Here is a 23,146-nt window from a genome sequence, read left to right as displayed (position 1 = left end):
CATGTTGGTCAGGCTATTCTTGAACTCCCGACCTCAGGTGATCCACCCGCCTTGGCCTCCCAAAGTGCTGGGATTACAGGTGTGAGCCACTGCACCTGGCATTTCAAGCATTTTTAATGTCAGACATTCTAGAATCAGTGTGCAGCCAGCCTGGCCTATAGATGGTGAAACCGCCGTTTATCTTGTCCTGTGCCTCATCGTGCGTCCCCAGCTGCTCTGCAAGTGCCTGCAGGCAGGGCCCCGCTGCCCTTCCCCAGTGCCTGGCGCAGTGCTGAGCACACAGTATCTGCCTAGTCCTGGAGCCTGTTACTTGCTTCCCCATAGCTGCAGTGTGGGCCGGACTCCCACAGCTGACAAGCAGAGCGCTGGCCAATTCCATTCCAAACTGTCCAGAAGCAAAGTTTTCCTCCCTGTGAAAGCAGGACCTGGGGAGGAACAGTGGGCTCCAGATGTGGAAGCTTCTGGCTCCTCCTGACTGGGGTGGGGGTGGAGGGCCTCCATCCCAGGAGACAGTCACTGGGCAAGGCCAAAGAGTATCACTGAGGAGAGTCTCTGATCGAAATGCCTGAATACTGAAATCCAGCAGCTTTCAACATTTATGCCCTGCAATAAGAGCCATTCCAGAAGAGCAACGGTCACAGTACTGTCCTCAAGCCCCACACTGTGTCGTTACTCAAAGTGAATACACACTGGCCCAGGAATCAGAAACTCAAGCCAAAGTCCCAGCTCTGTGGTCACCCAGCTGGGCATGTCACAGGTCCCACACCTGTACAACAGGAGTAAAGTCACCTGTCCCACGAACTCCCACCAGGCTGAACTGTGATGACCTCTCAGTAGCAGCTGCATTCAGCTCTCCAGCACACAGGGAAGGGACTCCTGCTTTGAAGCTGCAGGCCGGCCAGATCCCAAGAAGCAAGTTTCCAGGCCAGGTGCCTCTGAAGGCTCCCAGAAAGCCCCGAGCTTCTTGGCCTGTTCAACTAGGCCCTTCACTCCTAGGACCTAAGACAGGCTTATGACAGGAAGAGGATGAAAGGAGATCCATAAAGCTACAGGAACTGGGCTCTGGACAAAGCATCCTCGCTGTGACCCCTCTTGCAAGCGTTTTCCTGTTTAAGCTGTAGAAGCCCATGTGAAGTAAACACTGAGGTCTTTTCAGGCCATACGCCCTTGCCATGCCATCGGCATTGAAGGATGATGTGAAAGTGAGTGTTCACTCTGGAAAAGGGGAAGGAGCGTGGGTCAGTGTAAACACTCCAAGTGCTTGGTCACACTGCTGGGGCTAGGGAAGGATGGCTGGGTCCTGAGATGTGACCCATTCCTGGTACTCTCTGCAGGCCCATCCAAGCCATGCGGCACACAGGCCCTGGTCGGGGTGGGGAGCCCAGTGCAGACATAAGCCCTCTCTTCTTTACGTGCTTACGCCCTCATCAGGATGCTGCCAGAGACTTTGGTAGACCACACCGGCCACCCCACACCCAGGCTCAGTGCTCCCTCACCCACCATCCTAACCGCTGGGACCTGCCGACTCCCATGTCATCTGCAAGCGTGATGCAGCATCCAGGGGCACAGAAAGGCACTCAGGTGACCTGACAGAGCCAGCCCCTGCTGAACCATGGGACATCTCAGCCCACGGGGTCTGTATGTCGAGGGCAGCCCTGATTCTGTGGAGGAAGACCGAGACCAGTGAGGCTGGTGTCTCTGTTCCCCGTTAGAAAATGGCTGTGCCACAGGCCGCCAGCTTTGCCAATCTCCCCAGTCGCTCCAGTGTGGGCTGATGATGGAGGTTCCCAGGAGAATGTTGGCATCTGCCTCCTCTTCCTCCTTTTCTTCCTAGCCGCGCCTCGCCTGCACTCCTAGGGCAGGATCACACTGCTAATTATTTGTTGGAAGGATTAAGACTTGGAGCTATTCCCATGTAAGGCAAAGACAAACAATTTCTTCCCACCGCTATAAAGAGATCTGAGGGTGAGACCCTTAGTATGGCTTTTCCAAAAACGAAAAAAAAAAAAAAAATAGTTATCCTGTAAATAGGGGATATTTTTGTGGTGTCTCTGGCTAAGCAAAGCATAGTCCTGGGGTCAGAGGTCATCTCCATCGCCTTACTTGGGGGCACCAATCCTCACCCTTCCTGTGGCCCTGGCTGCTCACCCCAGCACATCACTCTTGGTGGGAGGGGAAGTTGGCAGAGCAGAGCTGGCTGCAGGGAAACACACAGGCTGTGTGGGCAGCAAGCACGACGGGTCCACATTTTTACTTTCATGTTCCTGAAAGTAACTCCCTGTAGTTACTCAGCACCTGCAATGAACACTTGAACAGAGTAACCACCATGTACACGAGGGAACCACTTCCCAGTTGAGACATGGCCTTTAGCATCAGATGATGTGGGTATACTTCCAGGCCCTGTTGCTTCCTAGAAGTGCCTTCACCTCTGATGGTACCTATTCATTTGCAAGGCAGGACAGTCATGGTACTGCCCAGGAGGGTTGCTGGGAGGAGTAAAGGAAAGAGAGCCTGTGCCTGGCGCATGTCACCCCTCAAGAGAGGTTAGCTGTCATTCTCAGTCATCTTTGCTGTTGTCAGACCTGTCTTCCTGCGAGATCCTTCCTTCATGTGGGCGGGGACTAGGTCTTTCTTATCTTTGTATCCTTGGTGCCTGCTCTCAACAAACTGTTGAAGAACGGAAAAGGAAAGTTGAGTTACAAGGGCTCACGAAGGCCTGGAACACTGGGTGTTCCCAGGATCCAAGCAGCTCCAAGGAAGTAAAGCTGCAGGGTGTCCCTGAAACTCTCCATTCTTCTGGGTCCTACTGGTCCTATGTGTGTTCACTGGGCCCTGGGCAGCTCTTCCGGATCCCTCTGGCTCCTGGCCATTCTGGGAACCCTCTGTGTGTTGGGGGTGGGGGTAGAGGGGGTGGCGGGGTGGGCGGGAAGTGGCAGCAGGTGTGGTGAATGCATAGAAAGGGGTATTATCTCTTAAAAGGACAGTAATTAGTAATTGCAGCTGATGGCTGTGCTGAGCTGTTTTAATGAAGAGTTCTATTTTTATAGAAAACACATAATTGAGTGAAAAAGCAGGCTATTCTCTGAGTCAGGAGGCCATGCCTCTGGAAAGTCTAATTCCTTGGCCAGGAGGCCAGAGCCTGTATAGTAAATGGGCCCCAGCCCGGGCTGCACCAAGCTGGACTCAGTGGTGACAAGCAGGGTCCAAGTCTGATGACCAAAGTGTCCCTCCTTGAAGCCATGTGACCTTGGGCAAGTCACAGATCCTCAGTTTCTTTCCTTCCTTTCTTCCTTTCTTTCTTCCTTCCTTCTTCCCCTTCCTTCCTTCCTTCCCTTTTATTTTTTTTTTTGAGATGGAGTCTCGCTCTGTCGCCCAAGCTGGAGTGCAGTGGCATGATCTCGGCTCACTGCAATCTCCGCCTCCTGGGTTCAAGCGATTCTCCTGCCTCAGCCTCCTGAGTAGCTGGGACAACAGGCATGCGCCACCACGCCCCACTAATTTTTTTAAAATTTATTTTTAGTAGAGACGGGGTTTCACTATGTTGGTCACGCTGGTCCAAACTCCTGATCTCAAATGATCCGCCCGCCTTGGCATCCTAAAGTGCTGGGATTATAGGCATGAGCAACAGCGCCAAGCCTAGAGTTTCAGTTTCTTATCTGTAAAATGAGAATGACAGCATCTATTTACCCTGAGGACTGCTGCAGGACATCATGCACATAAAAGGCCCAGCAGGGGCTGGCACTTCAGAAAGGGTTCAATCCAAGTTTGCCCAAACTTTCATTCTCAGTCCCCCAGCCCCCATTACGTGCAGGTGCTTACTTAAGTCCTCTGTTTCCTTATCCATAAAATGGGAATCATGACAGTTTCTACCCCTCCTAGGGTGCTGAGAGGATTACAGAACTAATGCAGCAAGGTGCTCACAGCAGTGCCCGGCAGGAACCAGCACTGGGTGCATCATTGTTATTGAAGCTCTTGGAGTTCAAGTATACCAGGGCGGTCCTGCCAATCAGCCGGCATGGGTTCTAGCCTCTGCTCCACTATTCATCAGCAACGTGATCTTGAGCTATCATCTAACTTTCACATTAGTTTCTTCATCTTCAAAACAGGGGTGCTGTAAAGACCAAAAAACAAAGCAACCAAACCAAAACAACCAAACTGGGTGAGGGGTGTGACAGCACTCTGGCTGTGAGATCCCCAAATCCCCCACATGGTTCTCTTCCTTCCAAAAAACGAAACAGCTCCCACTGTCTAGCAGCTGGAGGGTCCACTGGAGTGTGTTTTGTGCTTAGTGGGGGTTTCCCTACCATGGGGGTTGCAGGCAGAGGAGAGGCCAGTCTCTGCCCCAAAGGTACTTCTAAACTCAGACAAGACATCCAACGCATTAGGAAACACAAGAAGAACAGAATCTAGTACTCAATTGAGGGGTTCAGCTTTGAAGTACAGGGGCTCTGGGGACAAAGTGGACCTGAGGGGGCCCTCTGAAGATGGGCAGGAAGGGCAGAAACAAAGGCCTGTAGTGGGAGAGAGGGGCCAGCCTGCCCCTCACCCCCATTCAGGTGTGATCACCCAGACCCTGGCCAGGATGCAGGGGGATGTGCTGAGTGATCTAGGTCTCCCAGATACATGGTCTCTCACCCATGTTAAATCCAACACTGCTCAGGACCTTTTTAAAGAGACAGTTCTGTCACCCAAGCTGGAGTGTAGTGGTGTGATCACAGCTCACTGCAGCCTCAACTTCCTAGGCTCAACTGATCCTCTCACCCCAGCCTCCCAAGTAGTTGGGACTACAGGTGTGTGCCACCACACCTGGCTAATTTTTAAAATTTTTTGTACACACGAGGTCTTGCTATGTTGCCAGGGTTGTTCTCAAACTCCTAGCTTCAAGTGATCTTCCTGCCTTGGCCTCCCAAAGCCACTGCGCCCAGCCTAGAAGGTATGATTTTTTAAAGGACTCTAACAGGCCTTACCCTCCCTGAAAGGGGGCAGGCCACAGTCAGCCCCGGTTTTATTACCTTCCCAGAGACTAATCCCTAACACAGAAGGGACATTTTTTAGCAGCTCTTCTTAACCCTAAAACTATTTATTTTTCCTTGGGTCTAGAGGATTAGACTGACCCATGTCCTCTAATCTTATAAGGCTCATGATGATCTTCCACCTCTTAATGAATTCATTTAACCTGATCTCACTTTGAAGCTTTAAAAATCAACAGCCTCAAAAGCTTTGGTTTCCTGAAGTTAGCGCCTCCTTACTTCAAAGACTGTCCCTGACCTGGTGAAGGACCCCAGGGCTGCTCTGAGAGCAAGCTGCCCCCACCCTGCAGCTGGCCGCAGGGTCACACAGCATTCTTATCTGTTTCTGGGCTGACACAACCGGCCTTCAGGTCTCGGCTTCCCTCCCTGCAGCTATCTGCAGCTACCCTGAGAGGATCCCCAAACACAAATTCTTGATCTTGAAAGACTTAAATGTAAACCACACAGAGCCTTTTCATGGCCATTCAGGGGTGGAAGAACTTCCCAAAAGAAGACCCTTAGGTCTTCTTACCTTAGAAACAAAGGCAGGTTCCCAGGCAGGGCTGAGACACAAAGAAGCAAATGCCTTGGTCTCTCTGCCCTGTGTCAGACCTCCAGGGACCTAAAGATCTCCCACTGCAAAGGCGAGGTCAGCTCTGCTTCGTGGGCATGGGCCTTCTCCCAGGGGCAAAAAGGCTTTGTCTTGGGGCTGGGCCTCTCCTGCTACAGAGAACCATGTGCCCTGGGCCACAATTCCTGCCTCCAGCCCCTGCTGCAAGCAGGGAAAGCAACAAGTACCAGAAGGAAAGGGTTACCACCACTTTTGAAAACAAGGCCTGAAAATATCTATGTTCCTTCCTTTTTCCTTTCTTTCCTCTCTTCCCCAGACAAACAAAATGACCTGTGTTATCTACGCTAGAAGTCTGAATGCAGGCAGACCACTAACTGGAGAATGATGACCATTATCTTTCACCTATACATGTCACACAGAGCGAGGCCACAGAGGTTCTCACGGGCCAACCCACGAAGGGAAATGTGAATGTCAACTCAGCTTACCTAATGAGGAACTGACCTTTGGGGAAGGATCCGGTGCTGCCAGTGATGATGACCGGCTTAACACTTCCCTCTGCCACATGGCCTGCAAGGCTCCCCCATGGCTGGTGTCCTCCTCAGGGGCTGTGGCAGCCAAACGTGTTTAATGAACCCAGCAAAGTGATAAACTATGTTTGTGTTAATACCTTTGATTCCAGCCCCTCACTGGAGTGTTGCTATGCTAAGCATCCTTTTGATATACTACAAGTCCTTAATAAGAACAATCAAATAAACACACTGGGTTTAAGTCAGAAATGTTAACAGAAGCCCCAGGACTCATCCCCCTGCTCAGTGGAATGGACCATGAGAAATATATCACACGCACCACCTGAAAAAAACATGAGGTACGCCAGGTAGATCCCAGGGGTGCCCTTGAGCTCCAACGTTAGCCTTAGCTAGAGTCAGCCAAGGTATAGCTCCAGCTAACGCCTGGTTATCAGCTCTAACAGTTTCCAAACAGTCTAGGTTTCCTGAGCAGAAGGCTGTGTGCTTCCATTTGTTTACAGGCACATGCTCTGGCTTGTTGGGAGGCCCATATTGTTCCTGTACTGGGGAGGGTCTCCCGGGCTCTGAAAGCTTCCCCCAGGACTTTCCAAGTCCCCTGAGACCGGTACTGGGTCAGCAGAAACTCCCAAGCGGACCTACCACCACCGACGGAGGTTTGCGGGGTGGGAGGAGGTGGCCTTGCCCACTGTGGAGAGGGGAAGGGGAAATTGTTTGTTCTTCCCTTGACCTATGTACGGCCTGGGCTTTCAAAACCAGCCTGGCAGACTGCCAGACCTGGGACGGGAGCCGTGACTGACAGGCTGGTTATTGGAAAGCTCCCATCATGAGCCGAGGAACTTTGTTTGGTTACTATGGTGACCTTCACTACAAGCGGCCTGACTAAAGCCCAAGGAATTTGTTACCTAAAACCATCGCCCCACGGAGCCCATGGCTTCAGAAAGGACGCTTATCAGTGGCCCGTTCCCCTTCACCCCATATTCCTGCCCCTCCCTGGTAGGGCCTCCCAGCTGCCTCTCATACCCAAAACGAGAAGAAAGGACTCGCACAGGCATCTCCAAGCGTGCACGGGACCTTTCGCATTCCGCGGCTTGGCCCGGAACCCAGGCCTGGATAGGGAGCTGCTGCCCCCTGAAGCCCCCTGCGGGCCTGGCCTCTTGGCCGGGGACAGCCCAGCCGGCACATGTGTCCAGGGCTTAGTCAGAAGCCCACAGGATTTCAGGAAGCTGCTTGGGGTGTCTGGTTCCCACCGTGCGAGGTTTATGCTGTCCCTGTGGGGCTGTCTCTGCCTCATCACGTTTTTTGCCTTTTTAAACCCAAGCTCCACTAACTAAAGGTCATCCCACAGCACAGAAATCAAGATCCTCTTCGCTTTGCTTTCTAACCTGAAGTCAGAAAGCTTTTCAAAAGTTCGACTCCACAAAAGCTGGGTTTTCTCCGGGAGCCTAGAGTCTGCCTATATGGGAGTGGTGACTTCTTGTGCCGTCAAGGAGCTCACTAACCTTTCCCCAGAGCTTCCTTCCCGGCCTCTGTCAGGGCCCAGCCTCGGCTGCCTGCACCTCCTGGCCTATCTGGCCTTCCCCAGGCACTGCCACACTTGGGACCCAGGATACAGCCTGATGCTGTTGGTGGGCAGCCTCCTCTCCCCTCCATACTGCCACCTTTCAAACACGGCTGTCCATCGACTGTGTGCCCTCTCCTGAGTCTCACAATAAACCTCACAAGCCAAGGAAGACAGAGTAGGTGTCCGTCTTTTGGCAGATGAGCAAACAGAGGCAAGGGGAAGAGGAGTGAGTTGCTGCAGGTGGCACAGGCCAGTGACAGACATGACTCAAGGGCTGGGACCTCACTGTGGCTCTCACACAAGGACCAGCTCACATGGACAGGGGTCCATTCCCCCACCAGTTTCCTCCCCTGTGGCAGGCCTCCCTGAAAGTGGTGAAACAGGCAAAGCCCATGCCCAGCACGAGCCAGCTTCTGCCATTCCTGAAGCAGGTTCTGGGATCCCATGCACGGATGGCCTCTAACACTGACGGCTGAAAGGAGACGCCTCTAATAGGCTTCAGGCACTGGGACAGCCCTCTATAAGGTGCCTTTAAGCGTCCTGTGGATACAGACCTTGCTGGGGACGATGAGGTCAGGACAAAGGGAGTTTGGTTTTTGTTGTTTTGCCGCAGTGATATTTACCAGACCGGTTGTTTAATTAACTGCCTTGGCAACAGCTGGAACCACAAACGGCTTCTCCTCAAATGCAGAGAGCAGCTGAGGAAGCAGGGTGCAGTGTCAATCGAAGAGCAATGACATTTTTCAGTGATCCCTGACCTGTAATGGACTCAGTGACATTTCCTGCTAATCCATGAGTTTCTATGCTCTGAGGTTTCATCTGTGGCGAATAGTATTGACTTACTTACAAAGAGACGATGGTCATACCCTGTGGTCACTCACCATAGTTTGGCGGTAGGTGGATTTCTCAGCCCTACCCCAGCCGTATAGATAGTATTATGTCTCTATAAATGGTATATAGAGACACAATTTTTTTTTTTTCTTAAAACAACAGAGATTTATTTTCTTACAATTCTGGAGGCCAAAAGTCCCTGTAATTTTTTTTCCCCCAATTAGTTTTGCAGCCTTTTAGGGCCAGCTGGATCAAAACAGAGCTCCTCGGGATCCTGGAGGTGAGGAGCTCATGGTGGCTCAAGACGAAGAACCTACTGCTGCTTCCCCCCAGCCCCACAGCCCTGCACAAGCAGACTGAGGAAAGTGAGGCACTACTCGGGGCGGGGCCTGCAGATCCCCAAATGCTCCACAGCACACGTACTCTACTGTGAGTGACAGCAGAGTACAGGTTGCAGAAGAACCTTCAGAATCCCTCAGGGCATGGAATACTTTCCTCTGACCTCAGAGCTGACTCCCTCCTGCAGACCCTAGGCCCCACCCTCCACAGCTCCTGAAGCCCTTGCAGTTGCTCTGTGATGTCTGCATGGGTGAGTTGTTCCCAAGGCAGAGGTTCCTGCCTGCAAACACTGCTCTCCAGGAAGCTCCCTGCAAGCCTTGGGGAAGCACGAGAGACAGGGGTACAGTTACCCTGCACGGTGACAAACAGCAGTCTGCACCAGGGCTCCTCAACCTTTTTTGAGGTCGGGCTCCCTTTGAGAATCTGCTGAAAGCCATTTCCATGGACTCAGACTCGCATGCACAAAATGTCATAGTTCAGGTCCAGGGGTTCTTGGAGACCCAGATGTCCACCCTTGGGCCACCTGGGGGCAGTCACCAACCTCAAGGCAACCCCTGACCAAGGACACTGTCAGTGAGTGGCACACTTCCTGGGGAAGGAGTCAGCACCTGAGTGAGCGTGGGAGGAAGGGAAGGGTGGAAAGTGCGTGTGTCGAGGCAGGGCAGCAGCGGGGGCACACATACTGCCCACAGGGCAATGGACAGCTTCCTAGCCCAGTCCAAGAGCCTGGGAAGATGAAGGCAGGAGGCACTCCTGGGGTGACGGTCAAGGAAGCTGATGGGGAGACAGGGGTGGGTCCCCCACACTGGGCAGACCCCATTTTCTGCCATACCTCACACAGCCTGGGCTGCAGCCAGATTTCCAAAAAAGGGAGTTAGCCTCCCCACAGCAGGCCAGGGGAGCCGCTTTAGCCTGGTAGAAAGCAATCAGTTCAGAAGTCAGCAAGAGATGCTGGGTGGTGAGATGCCAGGTGCTGGGATGGAGGGGCCCCCTCAGCTGGAACTGGGCAGGTGTGAATCACCTTCCTTGGTTCCATCAGAGCAGTGGTGCTCCCACCTGCATCACAGTCTCAGTTTCCAAGTAAGATTTCATTAGGAAATTCTGATGCCGAGCTGAGCCAGGCCTCTTGCTTCTCCTGTGCTCCACAGACCCAGGGTGGACGAAGAGCCCTTTCCTTTCCCCAGCCTAGGATTCTAAGTCTTTCTGCTTGGCCATTTCAGTTTCCGATGAAGCCTAACTAAAGTGGAAACACACACAGGCACGCAGGCCAGCGGCAGTGGGTCAGACCCTGCCAGAGAGGTGCGAGGATGGAGCTCGGATCAAAGTAAGGCACTGGCACTAGGAGTGGGGAACCTACATCTTTTGCGAATTCTCATTAAAAATAAAATGTTCTTACCTCGTACTACTATATTGTACTTGTGATTAATGAGACAGGGTAACTAATCCCTTGTCCACACACACTGTTTTCTCTGTGTTAGGATTTCCTAAGCTACCGGCCTTTGGGGGTGAAGTGACTGGACTTTTAGTAGTCTCTCTCTTTTTTTTTTTTTTTTTTTGAGACCGAGTCTCGCTCTGTGGCCCAGGCTAGAGTGCAGTGGTGCGATCTCGGCTCACTGCAACCTCCGCTGCCCGGGTTCATGTGATTCTACTGCCTCAGCCTCCTGAGTAGCTGGGATTACAGGCACCTGCCATCACGCCCAGCTAATTTTTGTATTTTTATTAGAGATAGGGTTTCACCATGTTGGCCAGGTTGGTCTTGAACTCCTGACCTCAGGTGATCCACCTGCTTCGGCCTCCCAAAGTGCTGGGATTCAGGCATGAGCCACTGTGCCTGGCCTTTAGTAGTCTCTTGAATGCTGCTGGGGCAAGGCTCAGAATCAGGGCCAGCCACGAACACAAAAGACAGGCTGTGTCGAGTTGGCCATTCTGCTGACACCTGGCTGTGAGCAGCGGGGACCTGCCTAGGCCAGGATGGAGGGGGAATGGGCGGGGCAGGGGTCAGTGTGGACTAGGGGAAGCAGGGCAAGCAGGGCAAGGCTCAGGGGTCTTGGGGCTGCAGACCAGGCTGACCAGCAGGATGAACACCTATCCTTGGCCTTGGTCACTGGGGCTCCCCTCTTCAGGGAGGCACATTATGGGGTTTATATTTAGGAAACACTGCCACTCCCAAAGCACCTCTCTTTAGCTTTGGGGAGGAGGAAGCCACCAACAGCAGTGCTCCGCATGCTGGCAAAGGCCACGAGCAGAACTATCTGCTGTCGTCTGAAGGAGGCCAAGGGTGCAGGAAAACCTGAACCCACCCCTGTGGTCAGCCCTGCCTCTGATGGGCTGGGGATGGACGGAGGTGAAAGCCCAGTGACGGGAAGCTCCCTAGGCTGGGACCACTGAAGCTTCCCTTCATCACCCAGCAATTTTTTCCTAATCCTTTGTGAACCTATTTACACAGCATGAGTCACCTATCAGGGCAGCCAGGACTCTAGCTTCTTCCTTGCTGTCTGCAGGGGACAGCCTTGGGCTGGTTCTAAATCATCTTCCTTCAGGCCCTAAGGTGGAACAGCGGGAAGTGGGTTACTCAGAGGTCCCTTATCTGGGATCACAGGACTCTGAGAAACAAAGCCTGTTACACTCAGTGTCACCTGCCCTTAGGGGCAGAAGGCAGAAATCAAAAGATGACTCCCCCTTGCTCCCCCGACAGAGCAACACATCCTCCCGCCTCAGTTGGCCCAGCACGGCCTTGTTCCCAGTGTCCTGGCTGGGTGGCAGCAGGTCCTCTGCGTCCCACCACCACTTAGGCCGAGTGCAACTTAAACCTTGCTCCAAGAAGTGGGGCATCTGGCTGATGCAGTAAATGAGGGAGGTGGGGAGATATGAAGGAGCAGGATCACCTTGGAGGGCCGTAACCCCTGTCTCCAGCCGCCAGCCTAGCTGGTGTTAGAATCCCATCCTTGGCTGGCTGTGTTAGCGCTATGATTAACTTACACAAGTTAGTTTCATTCTGAGGCTCATGCAGAGCCCAGGGCAGGCAGAAGCAGCTCAAACATGTGTATTCAAGCAGTCTCCCTTGTGGCCCATGCAGACCCCACCTCATGGGGGCTGAGGAGCAGCACGTGCACCCTATTCCCCACCAGGCACCTCCTGGTGCAGAGCGCCAGAGCTATCTGCTGACCCCACCTGTCCTCACCCCCCTGTCTCTCTACCAGGGATTGTGCATGCAGCAGGTGCTTACCCCATGTGTGTTGGCTGGCACCATGGCAGGGCAGGTGTGCATGGGCACCTGCTGCAGAGGCCAGCCAGCTCCCCCACTGCCAGAGTGTTCTCAGGGCACTTACTTGAAGTTCTCAGGGTGCTCGGTGATGGCCATGTTGACAACATCCAGGGCATGCTGGTGGTGCTTCTGGGCGGAGAAGAGCAGTGCCAGCAGATGGAGGGCGTGGGCATCATCCTTGCATACCTTCAGGGCCTCCTGCAGCTGCTCCATGGCGCTGGAGATCTGTCGAAGGAACCCACCAGCTTAGTGCCCTTCCCCAGGCATATGCTGCCCTGGGACTCAGAAGCCAGGTGCCAGTCAACAAAGGCACCCACACTCAACTTAAGGGGGCCCCAGGCACTGGGGGCAGGGATGCTGCTGTGAGAAAACACCTGCCCCAGATGGCCTGGCGCGGAGGGGTCTGCTGTCACACTCAGGAATAAAGAGGAGCAGGTTTGTGGTGTGGCACAAAGGACCAGGGCAGCCACCACGAAGTACTTCCTAAATGGGAGGAGTGGGAGCCACAGGGCAAGGCAGCCACGTGTGGAAACGTCACACTGGAGTTCTACTGATGTGTCAGGAGACCCTGCTTTCCAGGAGGAGATGATGCAAACGGGGTGCTCCAGGTAGGGGGTGCAGCTTGACCACAGGAAGGGAAGTATGCAGAGGCAAGTGCCTAGAAGACGGGGAGACTGGCCTCTAACATGGGCACAGTGGGAATCTGGGACTAGAATCCAGATTCTAGTCTTGTGTTTTATTTTCAATTCAACAAATATTTATTAAGCCTGGTTCTGGACAGGTGGGATGAGGCCAGATTATGCAGGGTCAGGAGAGCCATACTCGAAGGGTCTGGATTTGGATGTGGCCTCAGGAAAGCCTTTCCTTCATGTGGTGGGGAGACCAGGGGTCACCACAGGTCCCAACTTTCACTGGCCTGAGTTTGCTGCCTCCCTTCTCTGAGCACTGCATGAAAGACGGCAGGCCCCAGCTGCTCCAGTAGCCCAGTCAGTGAGCCCAGGAGGGGCTGGTGCAGCATGGAAGGGCACCTTCTACTGCTCCCGCCAACCCCGCAGGCAGGACTCCAATGTTCTACTGGATCTGGCTGCAGAGGGCATGGATGATTTGCAGCTGTGGCCAGGGCCCCACCTGCAAGTGGTAACAGGGTTATGGGGTCAGTCGGTGCCCCAGTACATCCTATGGGGACTATTTCAGGGCTGAGACCACACACCTGCTTGGCTGCCTGCCACCTTGCCAGGATGGGTCTCTGCCCATAGCTGGACTTATGGGAGGATGTGGAAGGTTCAAGGAGCCCTTTCCTAAAGAGACCATTCTCAGCATAACACAACATCCCCAGGATGGGCCCTAAGAGTCCCATGGATGCAAGAGACACCTGAGGCCCCTCTCCTTGCCTCCGATTCTATGTTCCCCAGACCCATCTACATTCAGCTGTGGAGGTTACTACCCTCAGAGAAAAAGCTCCCCGCCCCATGGGCCCTGGCCTGTGCATCCCTGACAGGGTCTGGGGAATGTTTCCACAAGCATTAAGGAGAAAAAAGAATTCTGGCAGTTACCAACATAAACTCTCTTCTTCAAAAGAGGTTGGCCAGTCCTGGTGACTGCAGCAGCCTCTTACACAGTCCCATTTGACCTCTGAGGTGGCCCGCTGTCCCCCTTATGTCATCTCCTCGTTCTCTACAAAACACCCCATAGTCCTTGGCCCCTGCACCCTGCTGGGCACCCCTGCACCATGCCCTGCCTGGGGCAGCCCCCACCTGCTGCCTGTCATCTGAGCTGATTGATCCTGCTCGTTTTGGCCAGTGGAGGGGTCCTGTATCTGTGAATACACAAGAGCTGGGTTCTAGAGTTGGTGCTGCCGCTCACTCGCCTTTGTCCCTGGTTCTCTCTGAATTCAGTTCCCTTATCTGCAAATTAGGCATATGCTTTTCCACAGAAGGGTACAAAGAGCTAATGTACGTGCAAAAATGCTATCTTCTATCCCTTCCATTCTTTTCACACAGCAGAGCAAGTTAGCAGCAGAGCAAGTTAGCAGCAGAGCGAGTTAGCAGCAGAGCAGGCACTCTCAGATGGGGGTCCTGACTCCAGGCCAAGTGCTCTTGTGTGAGCTATGCAGGCTGCTAAGCCTGTGTTTGGTGAGTGACGGGCCTGGCCTCAAAGCTGTCCCAGGTCAAGGCCAGCCCTCCTTGTGCTGTGGGTCCAGGGGCATGGCAGGGCCCAGCTGGCCATCTCCTCCTCATCTCTGACTCCTAGTACTTTCAACCTGGCCTGACTCCCCAGAATGCAGGGAATCCTCTCCCCCACATACTGCTGTTTCACTGAGCAGCACCCTTAGCTTGAGGCTCTGCACCCTGTAGAAAGGCTGTGACCAGGTCTGGAGAGAGGTTTGGGAGAGAAACTTGCGGCAGGCTGGAAGGTGGAGGGCTGGGAACGCCTGGCCCTGGGATAGAGAATCTGCCAGCTACATACCCATGGCTGAGACCCTCTGCTCTGAACATGTTCATGCGGTGATGTGGAAAGAACCTGATGTGTGGCTGACAGATAAACACCCTCTCCTGCTCTGAGGCTCTGGGGTCAGGTTGGGGTGTGGCTCCCAGCTTTGCCACTTCCCAGCTGGTATCTTAGGGCAAGAAGACTCACCTCTCTAAGCTGCAGTTTCTCTGCTACAAAATGAGGATAATGGTTAAACCTATTTCAGTGTCCATGGAGATGAGACACTATAAAAAATGCCTTGCAAAGTACTGGCGGAACAAACACTTCTGAAGTGTGAGTTTCCCTCTTCAAGCCCCAAAGCCAGAAAACTAAGGAAGAGGAAAGACCCTTCCTTCCAGCCTGAAGGCACTTGTTCCTCCGTGCTCTCAGGCCTGGGAGCTGCGTTAGCTCCTGTGACTCTCTCCATGTCAGGGCTCCATCCCTGCAGGAACCTCATGAGTCTCTTTTTAAGAGTCCTGCTTCTTGCCAAACCTCAAACCCAGCCTTCCGCCCTTCTCGTGGTGCCTTGGGTCCCCAGTCTGCCTGGCTTTTGTGTTGGTCTCCAGCCTGGCCTCTGTGCAGGCTGTGGGCACCAGTGCCAGGTCCAGAGTTCTCCCCTGGACACCTTACTTTGTGGATAGGTCAAGGAGCATATGAGGAGGACGCTAAGATCACTGGGGCCACGGCTCGGCTTGTTGGTGGCCCTAAGGCTGCTCCTGTGCTGGCGACTCTGCCAGAGCAGACCCGATTATCCTGGGCTACATATCCAAATCCATAGCCATCACTGTGCCGGCCAGCCAGACGTGCTCTGGGCAGGATGGGCCGGCTGGGGGCCTCAGAGACCCAGGCAGGCTAGGACTGTCCATTCAGGGAGTTCTTGAGTTCTCAACTCCCTGAGGCTGCCAAAATGAGGTCTCCAAGGAAACTGGGCGCTAGGCTCCACTGGCCTGGCCCGCCATCTCTCTAAGAGGATGGATGCTATTCATTAGAGAGGGGTCAGTAATTGAACAGGTCAAAAAATGCATCACCAAATGTTTCTCATTCCCTTGGTTAGCAAGAAAAGCACTGGTTCTTTTACAGAGAACTAAAAATAAAGTGGTGTCAGGTGTCTTTCTGTTGGCATTCCTAGGAGTGGAGGGATGCTCCCGGAGGGGCACAGAGGTACCCCGTGCCTGTCCAGGACCTGGGGTCAGGAGTGAGGAGTGGGGACAGGGTAGGGGCGCAGCCTAGAGGTGGAGGAGGATGGAGGGAGTCACAGGGGGAGGAGTGGTGCAAGAGGAAGGGAGCGAAGCTGCCAACGACAGCAGAAACAACAGCCGGAATGGCATCAGGGCTGTTGGGGAGAAAATGATTGAGACGGAAGGACCTGGAGAGGGAGACAGAATGCCTCAGAAACAGAGTGACAATTCAGGTCAGGACAGACACAGGTGCCGGAATAAGGGTCTAGGCATAGGGTGACAGGGAGGGGGTCCCAGTACTGAGAGTAACTGTGATGAGAGGAGGAGTCAGGCTGACGCAAGGCAGAGCCTGGCTTGCCCCAGAGGCAGGAGGAACGCAGCTCACCAAGCTGACCATAAGACTAAGCCCCAGCCGGTGAGCACGCTCCCAGGGCCCCATCTCCAAAAGGGTCAGGGGAGCGGGGTACCTAGACTCCGTGGGCTGTGGATCAGAGGCCTGGGTTCTATGCTGGCTTGGCCTCAGTGGTGTCCTCAGGTGAAAAATGGGACTGCTGTGGCCTGCCTCCTCAGAAGGTAGGGCTTCCCCAAGCTGGTATGGGGGACACAGCAGCACCTCCAGCAGGCAGGGCTGCCCTCCACCTGACAGCAAGTACATGGGCTTCTGTGGGCTTCCCTCCACCAGCCTGGAGCTCAGCCCATTTCCTGGGTGACGCAGGCGAGAAGACCGCACTGTGGGAGCCAAAGGCTTGTCTGCAATCCCCGGGCACTCAGGTGGGGGGCATCAGTAGGCATCAGGGTCAAGTCACCTGAGAGGTCCTGTTTTAGAGGCTGTGTGTGTGTGCCCAGAGTACCAGCCTGCAGGCTGAGATGCCACGGGAAATAAAGGAGGCTCTGAAGGACCTGAGGTGGGGAGTCCTGGACACACCAACATTCTCTCAGCACCCTTGGGGAAAAGGCGGGTCTGCCTGCAGAGTCATAGTGGGGGTGGTCCTGGAGCTAAGGCAGTGAACAGACAGGAGGCCCCTATGGGGCCCCAGAGGTCAAGGCCTGATGGTGGTGTCCACACAGTGAAGGAGTAGCTTGGGGGTCATAGAGAAAGCCCATCCTGCAACAGCTCCATGAACCCACCACTTTATCCCCAAGACACTTGGGGAAAAGGCAGTGGAAGGCGAGGATACAAACAAATGAGTGACAGGTGGTCACTCATCGGCATCTCAGGCCACTGAAATGTCGTAGGGGGAGTGAAGGCGGAGAACACGCCCTTCCTGTGTATCTGCCACGGCTTTACCCACATTACCCGACCTCATCCTCACTGGGACCCTCTGATGAGGGCTCAAAGGGCTTACATGACAGATAAGGAAACAAGTTCAGGGAGGTGAAGTCACTTGCAGAGGGTCACACAGATGGTAAGCTGGGTTTCCAGGGGAAGATCAGCATCCCCGGGGACCCGGGGGTTAGGAACAGGGACAACCTACCTGTCGGACGAGGGCCAGCTGCAGCGAGACATAGAGGATGACCTGGGGGTCACCGGGTGCCAGCTGCTGAGCCCTGTATGGGGAGAGGGAGTGACAAGTCAGGCACCAGGGCAGAGAAGCTGGCCCCGCTGCTCTGAGCATCTGCCAGGAAATCCCTGTAAGGGCTCGGGGTGGTGGGAGGGGTGGGTGGGTTTAGTGGGAGGGGTGGCTGGGGAGGAGCTAGAAGGAGGCGAATGCCATTTTGAGCCCCTGTTACATATAGGATACTGTGCAAGGTGCTTTTCCTGCTTTATCTCCTGTAATTACTACAACAGCAATGGGTTACTATTCCCATTTTAGACCCCTGAGCCCTGGGAGAGCAGGAACTGAGCCTGGTGGCTGCTGGAGCCCCCCCAGAGCTGAGGGCAGGGCTTGGCTGCCCGCCCAACCCCAAACGAATATCCCTGCTTGCTGTGTGCAGTTTCCTCATCTGTAAAATGGAGATAGAAATGTTTGTTCTGCCCAGATCAGAGCGTCCAACGAGGTAAAGCATGTGAATGTGCCACCAAAGGCAAGAGGGGTCTCTGCTGCAGGTGGGAGCCTACTCACCTCTCCAGTGTCTGCAGTGCCTTCCGGTGCAATTCATCTTGCTTGGACTTCAGGGTGGCTGCAGGGGACAGGACAGAGACTGAGCCATCAGGGGTCACTGAAGGGTGCCGGCCCAGCCCTGCACCATCCTCAAAGCACACAGCTCTGCAGATAAAGGCCCCACCAGGGCCCCATCTGGCAAACCTCAAACTCTGGCAGCCTGGGCCAATGCCCTGGCCTCTAGCACATTCCTTGGCATGCCAGTTGCTTCTACTGCATTGCATTCTCCACCACCTGAACCACCTTAACCCTTTAAAAGGCCAATGCCTACAAGCGTTCCACGACATGGGCATCCCACTCAGGAGGCCCAAATCTTGAGAGAGAGGCTACCACCTCTGCCTGGCCACATACCTTTCTAGGCTTCCTGACCCACTAGGAAGTTTGAACCCAAACCAGGCACCTTTCTGGTAAACTGCATCCTATTTTAAATGCAGCAGGGCAGGTGTTCTTAGCCTTGGCTGCACACTTAACTCACTACCCAGGAAGCTTTAACATGACTGTATCCAGGCCCCTCCCAAACCTGATCAGAATCCCACTGGCGAGGACCAAGCATTGACAGTTGTCAGAGCTCCCCAGATTCGAAAGCTTAGACAACAACCACTATTTGTAGAGTTAAAGGCACAAGGAGGGTTCTTGCTCAAAGTAGACTTTGACAAAGGGGCTGATGACTCCCTCACTTGACCAGCATGTGCAGACCCAGGTGTTCCTTATGTAGGGCTCATTTATACCTGATGTCACCATAACTGCCGCTCCCAGCAACTGGCGTTTGGGGGAGGTGGGCATGGGCTGATTACGTCACCGTGACTGCCGCTCCCAGCGACTGGCGTTTGGGGGAGGTGGGCATGGGCTGATTACTATTCCAGGTTTGGTCTGGGTGGTGGCCCGTCACTCCCCATCCCTCAAGCAAGCTACCAGGAGATGAAAGTAGGTGGCTGCCTGATAGACGGGGTGAGACACATGGCTGAGCTGGCAGGGTTGGCGAGAGAAGGCCAGGTGTGGGGCAGGAAGGAGCAGAATCCATTAGCCGAGCACAAGTAGTTATTAAGCACCTGCTGTGTACCCAGCCCTATGCCATGTATTGAGGAGGATTTAAAAGGCTCCAGAAGGTCATAGCAGTGCTGAGGGTAAGGGCAGGCTTATGAGAACCAGAATGGAGACACTGTGCGGTGGAAGGCTGATGGCGCATTACAGACGGGAAGCAGGAGTTCCACAGAGAAGATCAGCATGGGCTTTGCTGGAGCTGGGGCTGGGCCTTGAGGGGTGGGAGAAACTGGGTCCATGAAGAGGGGAGAGGAAGGCATGTTTGAGGGTGGCGACAGTCCGGGCAAAACAGTGGAAATGGGTCGGAGGGGCGTGAGTGTGTGTATGCACGTGTGTGTGTGTGTACACACATGGGCATCTGTCCCAGAGGAGTGCAGGGTGCCTATGGAGGCATGGCCTGAGGGGATGGGCACTGGTAGGACAAGATACCTCCGAGGCAGTTAGGAAGCCTGAGCCATCCCCAAGCAGCAGCCTCCTGGGGCCTGGCACTCACCGTCGGTGGCCTGCAGGCTATAGGTGAGACCCAGCGCCAGGTAGCCCTTGGGGAGGAACTCCCCGGCTTCCTCTCCGAGGCTGATCACCATCATGGCAAAGCGCTCTGCTTCCTCCAGCTGCAAAGAGGAGAAACAGAGGTCATGGGGGTGGGGTTGGAGTTTCCTCTACCGGTGAGTGGCTCCCTGGACCTGTTCCCGAAACAGAAGCTTGTGCTCAAGGTCACAGCGCCTGACCACTGGTCACAGCTCGAAGAGGGGCAGTGGCTTCTCTGTCCCTGGAGTTAGGAAGTGACGTATCTCACAGGGAGAAGCTTCCCTTGCCCCAGAGATCCCAGCTCCCCAGAGCTTGTTCTGCTGAGAGCATGAACCCAAGACTAGGCCAGTCTGGGCCAGCTCCTTTCCTCCCATGGCCTCCGTAGGGGCCTGTGTCTGTGCCTGTCCTGCTCGGCAGAGAGGGAAGCCAGGGCGGGGGCAGGCAGGGGTCTGGGGCTGGGCCTCAGGAACACGTGTCTTGCTGGATGTCACCAGCCCCATGGAGCAGGCAGGCAGCCACTGTGGCCCCGTCCATGAGCTCGCTCCCTCTCTGAGACAAGGAGCTCAAACTTTCAGGGGAAAAAGGCCTGGGGCTGTTTTTGTCCTGGGAGCAGGAGGGACTGTTCCAGTTGGAAATGGACCAACCGGTATGGGTCACATGTGCACACATCATCACACATGACATGGGACACAAAGAGAGGGGCACACACAAGGCGGGCCTGGGGACACTCTGGGTCCCCACAGGAGTCAGGCCGGTTTAGGGGGTAGGGGTACGCCAGGGCCTTGGTCATGCCCACTCATGGCACACATGCCTCCAAAAAAGGCCCCCTTCCTCCCATCCAACCCAGGAAATGGCATGCCTGGTATAGTAGTGTGCCCAAGTTCATGTCACTGAAAATGCCAGTTTCCAGAGAGGGCAGGGATGCTTCCTCTGTCACTAAGACTGGTGCTGACCCACAGCAAGGGACTGAATGCCATATGCAAACCCTTCAGGGCCACCCAGACATCAAAGCCCCCAGCCATGGGCATCTCTCCTGGCCAGAGGCTCACAGAGTCATGAGACCAGGGAATGAGATTCAAACCCAAGCTGGCTCCTGGCCCCAAAGCCAGCGCTGCCCCTGCCTGGCCCTCATCCCTGCTCAGGCCCATCCCCCTAGCAGGAGATGGGCAGCTCTGGGTATCTTGGCGCCTGACCACTGGCCACAGCTAGAAGAGGGGCAGTGGATTCTCTCTCCTTGGAGTTAGGAACTGAGATCATGAGACAGAGGCTATTAGCCAGGGTGAGCTATGTGCAAACTGGAAGAGCACAGGGGAGAAAACAACACCAAGGCACAGAGAAGCCGAGGAAGCTGCATGATGGCCTGCAGGGAGATGGCGGGAGAGGCTGTCTGCCCACCATGCCCGACTCAGCTGACCACAGCAGCCCTCCAGCCACCTCGTGGGCGAGCTCAAGCTGCCAGCCTGGGCAGTGGGCTGCTTCCAGATTGCTGGGCTGGCCACTAAAAGGATGAAGGTGTCTGGGGAGCTGGGTTTCTGCCTTTGACACCAATAGGCCTGAGAACCCAGGGTTCATGGAAGGCCATAGTTGGGGAAACCCCACAGCTGTCTACAGCTCAGCCTCAGCTGGCCGGGTGGACCCAAGGCTATAGATGCTAAGATCTGTCTCCTGGGCCACGCAGCAGCAGGACTCAGGAGGGCTGCCGGGGCCTGAAGCCAAAGCCACATGGTGAGAAGAGCACTGGAAGACAAGCCCCAGACAGGCTCCAGTCCTGGCTCAGCACCTGACAGCTGTGGGGCTTGAAGAACACACTCAGTTTCTGTGTCTCAAGGTCCTCATCTGCAGAATGGCAGGTTGGACCCCTGCTCCTCCCTCCTCCCCAGAGCCCTCCACTGAGGCTTCTGTAGCACCAGGCCCTGTGCTAGGCCTGGTTGAGGAGCTGGCAGGACCAGGTGGCCCCTAGTTAAGGCCCCACTGTGTGGTGCTGACGTAGGGCTGTTGGAACTCCAAGAGCTTATCACATGGCTGTAGTTACCCCAGGAGGTGGCAGAGGTAGAACAGGAGGCAACAAGGGAGGGGAAAGTAAGCAAATAGCACCCTCTTTCTTTCCTAATATACCCCTGGCTGATGAGGCTCATCTCACACACTACCTCAGGCATTATGAGGCTCCATTCAAACAGAACAAGCTTTCTTATAAACACCAAGCACAAGTTATAAAAAGAATCCAGACACCTGCTGCACTCCATGAATACATATTCTTCCCATGGCCATGTCCTTCTGCTCAGCAGATGCCAGCTTCAGCTCCTGCAACCCATGCAGCGAGGGTACCAGGAACACGGCTCAGCAAATAACTGGCAAAGTATCTGTTCTCCAGTTCATATACATCATATTCTGGATTAAAAGAGCTCATCACCCTTTAGCTTTACAAAGTGAAGACATACATCCTTAGTGTGTCCAATTTGTGATCCACTCTGACCCCGAGATTAGTAGCGTTCCTTCTCCAGTACTTGCCAGCATTGTCTACGTAGTTTAAAACTGTCTCTTAAGTATGGTGTCAGCATTTGCCTCAAATCAAAATCCCAAGGCTTAATGTACCATCTCCCTATATGGCCAACATAATTTAATTTCTTTTTGTTTTTTTAAATAGAAAATGGTGTCTCACTATGTTGCCCAGGCTGGTCTTGAACTCCTGGGCTCAAGCAATCCTCCTGTCTCGGCCTCCTAAAGTGCTAGGATTACAGGTGTGACCCACCACATCTGGCCACAACTTTGATTTCTATTACCATACTACAAGGCAGGCTTTTTGCATGCAGAGTCACAGCAGTGATTAGAAAGGAAAAAAAGTATGATCAATTCCATTAAGTATGACAATATATAATACAATAGCACACAGTATTAATATACATGGGTACTGTAGCTGGCAAAAGGGAAGAATAATGTCACGAGAGTGGAAATCCAAAAGCCCTTGAGAATTTGACTCTGCCACCTCTGTTTTGAGATACTATAATCCCACCCAACTCCGGAATCAGCCCCACATCCATGAGTAGGTGCTTCATGCAAAGAGGCAGGGCAGCCTAGCGGCTAAGAACACAAGCTCTGGGGCCAACTACCCTGGTCCAAATCCTGGCTGGTCACTTGCTAACCTTGGGCAAGTCACTTTGTTTTGCTGTGCTTGCCTCTCTCTTCTGTAAAACGGGGATAACAACAGTGTCTCTCCCAGGATGAGGTGCTGGGAGGACAGGATGAGATAAGACAGGGCAACGCTCACGGCAGTGCTTTAAAAAATATTAACTATTATTGACAGTTGTAACTCATATATCTTTATATTTACATATGTAGATATATAACTGTATATTTCATACGATATCTCTACACTTTCTTTTATATATATAAGCTTTAATATAATAATATAAGCTTTTTTTTTTGAGATGGAGTCTCACTGTGTAGCCCAAGCTGGAGTGCAGTGGTGCAACCTTGGCTCATTGCAACCTGCGCCTCTGGGGTTCAAGTGGTTCTCCTGCCTCAGCCTCCCAAGTAGCTGGAACTAGAGGCACACACCACCATACCGGTTAATTTTTTTGTATTTTTAGTAGAGACAAGGTTTCACCATGTTTCCCTGGGTGGTCTCGAACTTCTGAGCTCAGGTGATCCACCTGCATTGGTCTCCAAAAGTGCTGGGATTACAGGCATGAGTCAACGCGCCCGGTCAGCTTTTTTTTTTTTTTTTT

At 53.8% G+C, this 23,146-nt stretch overlaps 1 protein-coding gene across 4 annotated transcripts in view; it reads right to left on the bottom strand.

The window, feature by feature from the left end:
* TTC7A (tetratricopeptide repeat domain 7A) overlaps positions 1 to 23,146 on the bottom strand; it is a 168,338-nt gene that overhangs the window by 34,813 nt on the left and 110,379 nt on the right. For all 4 annotated transcript variants that reach the window (XM_011965760.1, XM_011965762.1, XM_011965758.1 and 1 more), the window contains 4 exons: positions 19,387 to 19,504; positions 17,814 to 17,871; positions 17,226 to 17,298; positions 12,168 to 12,328 (listed from right to left, as the gene is read on the bottom strand). In XM_011965760.1, the coding sequence (XP_011821150.1) occupies positions 12,168 to 12,328; positions 17,226 to 17,298; positions 17,814 to 17,871; positions 19,387 to 19,504 (410 nt within the window). The remainder of the gene's footprint in view (positions 1 to 12,167; positions 12,329 to 17,225; positions 17,299 to 17,813; positions 17,872 to 19,386; positions 19,505 to 23,146) is intronic.

The sequence above is a fragment of the Mandrillus leucophaeus genome, unplaced genomic scaffold (assembly GCF_000951045.1).
Source record: "Mandrillus leucophaeus isolate KB7577 unplaced genomic scaffold, Mleu.le_1.0 Scaffold736, whole genome shotgun sequence".
Classification (NCBI taxonomy): domain Eukaryota; kingdom Metazoa; phylum Chordata; class Mammalia; order Primates; family Cercopithecidae; genus Mandrillus; species Mandrillus leucophaeus.
Note: the sequence above shows the minus strand (reverse complement) of the source record. Positions and strands in the feature narration are given on the sequence as shown.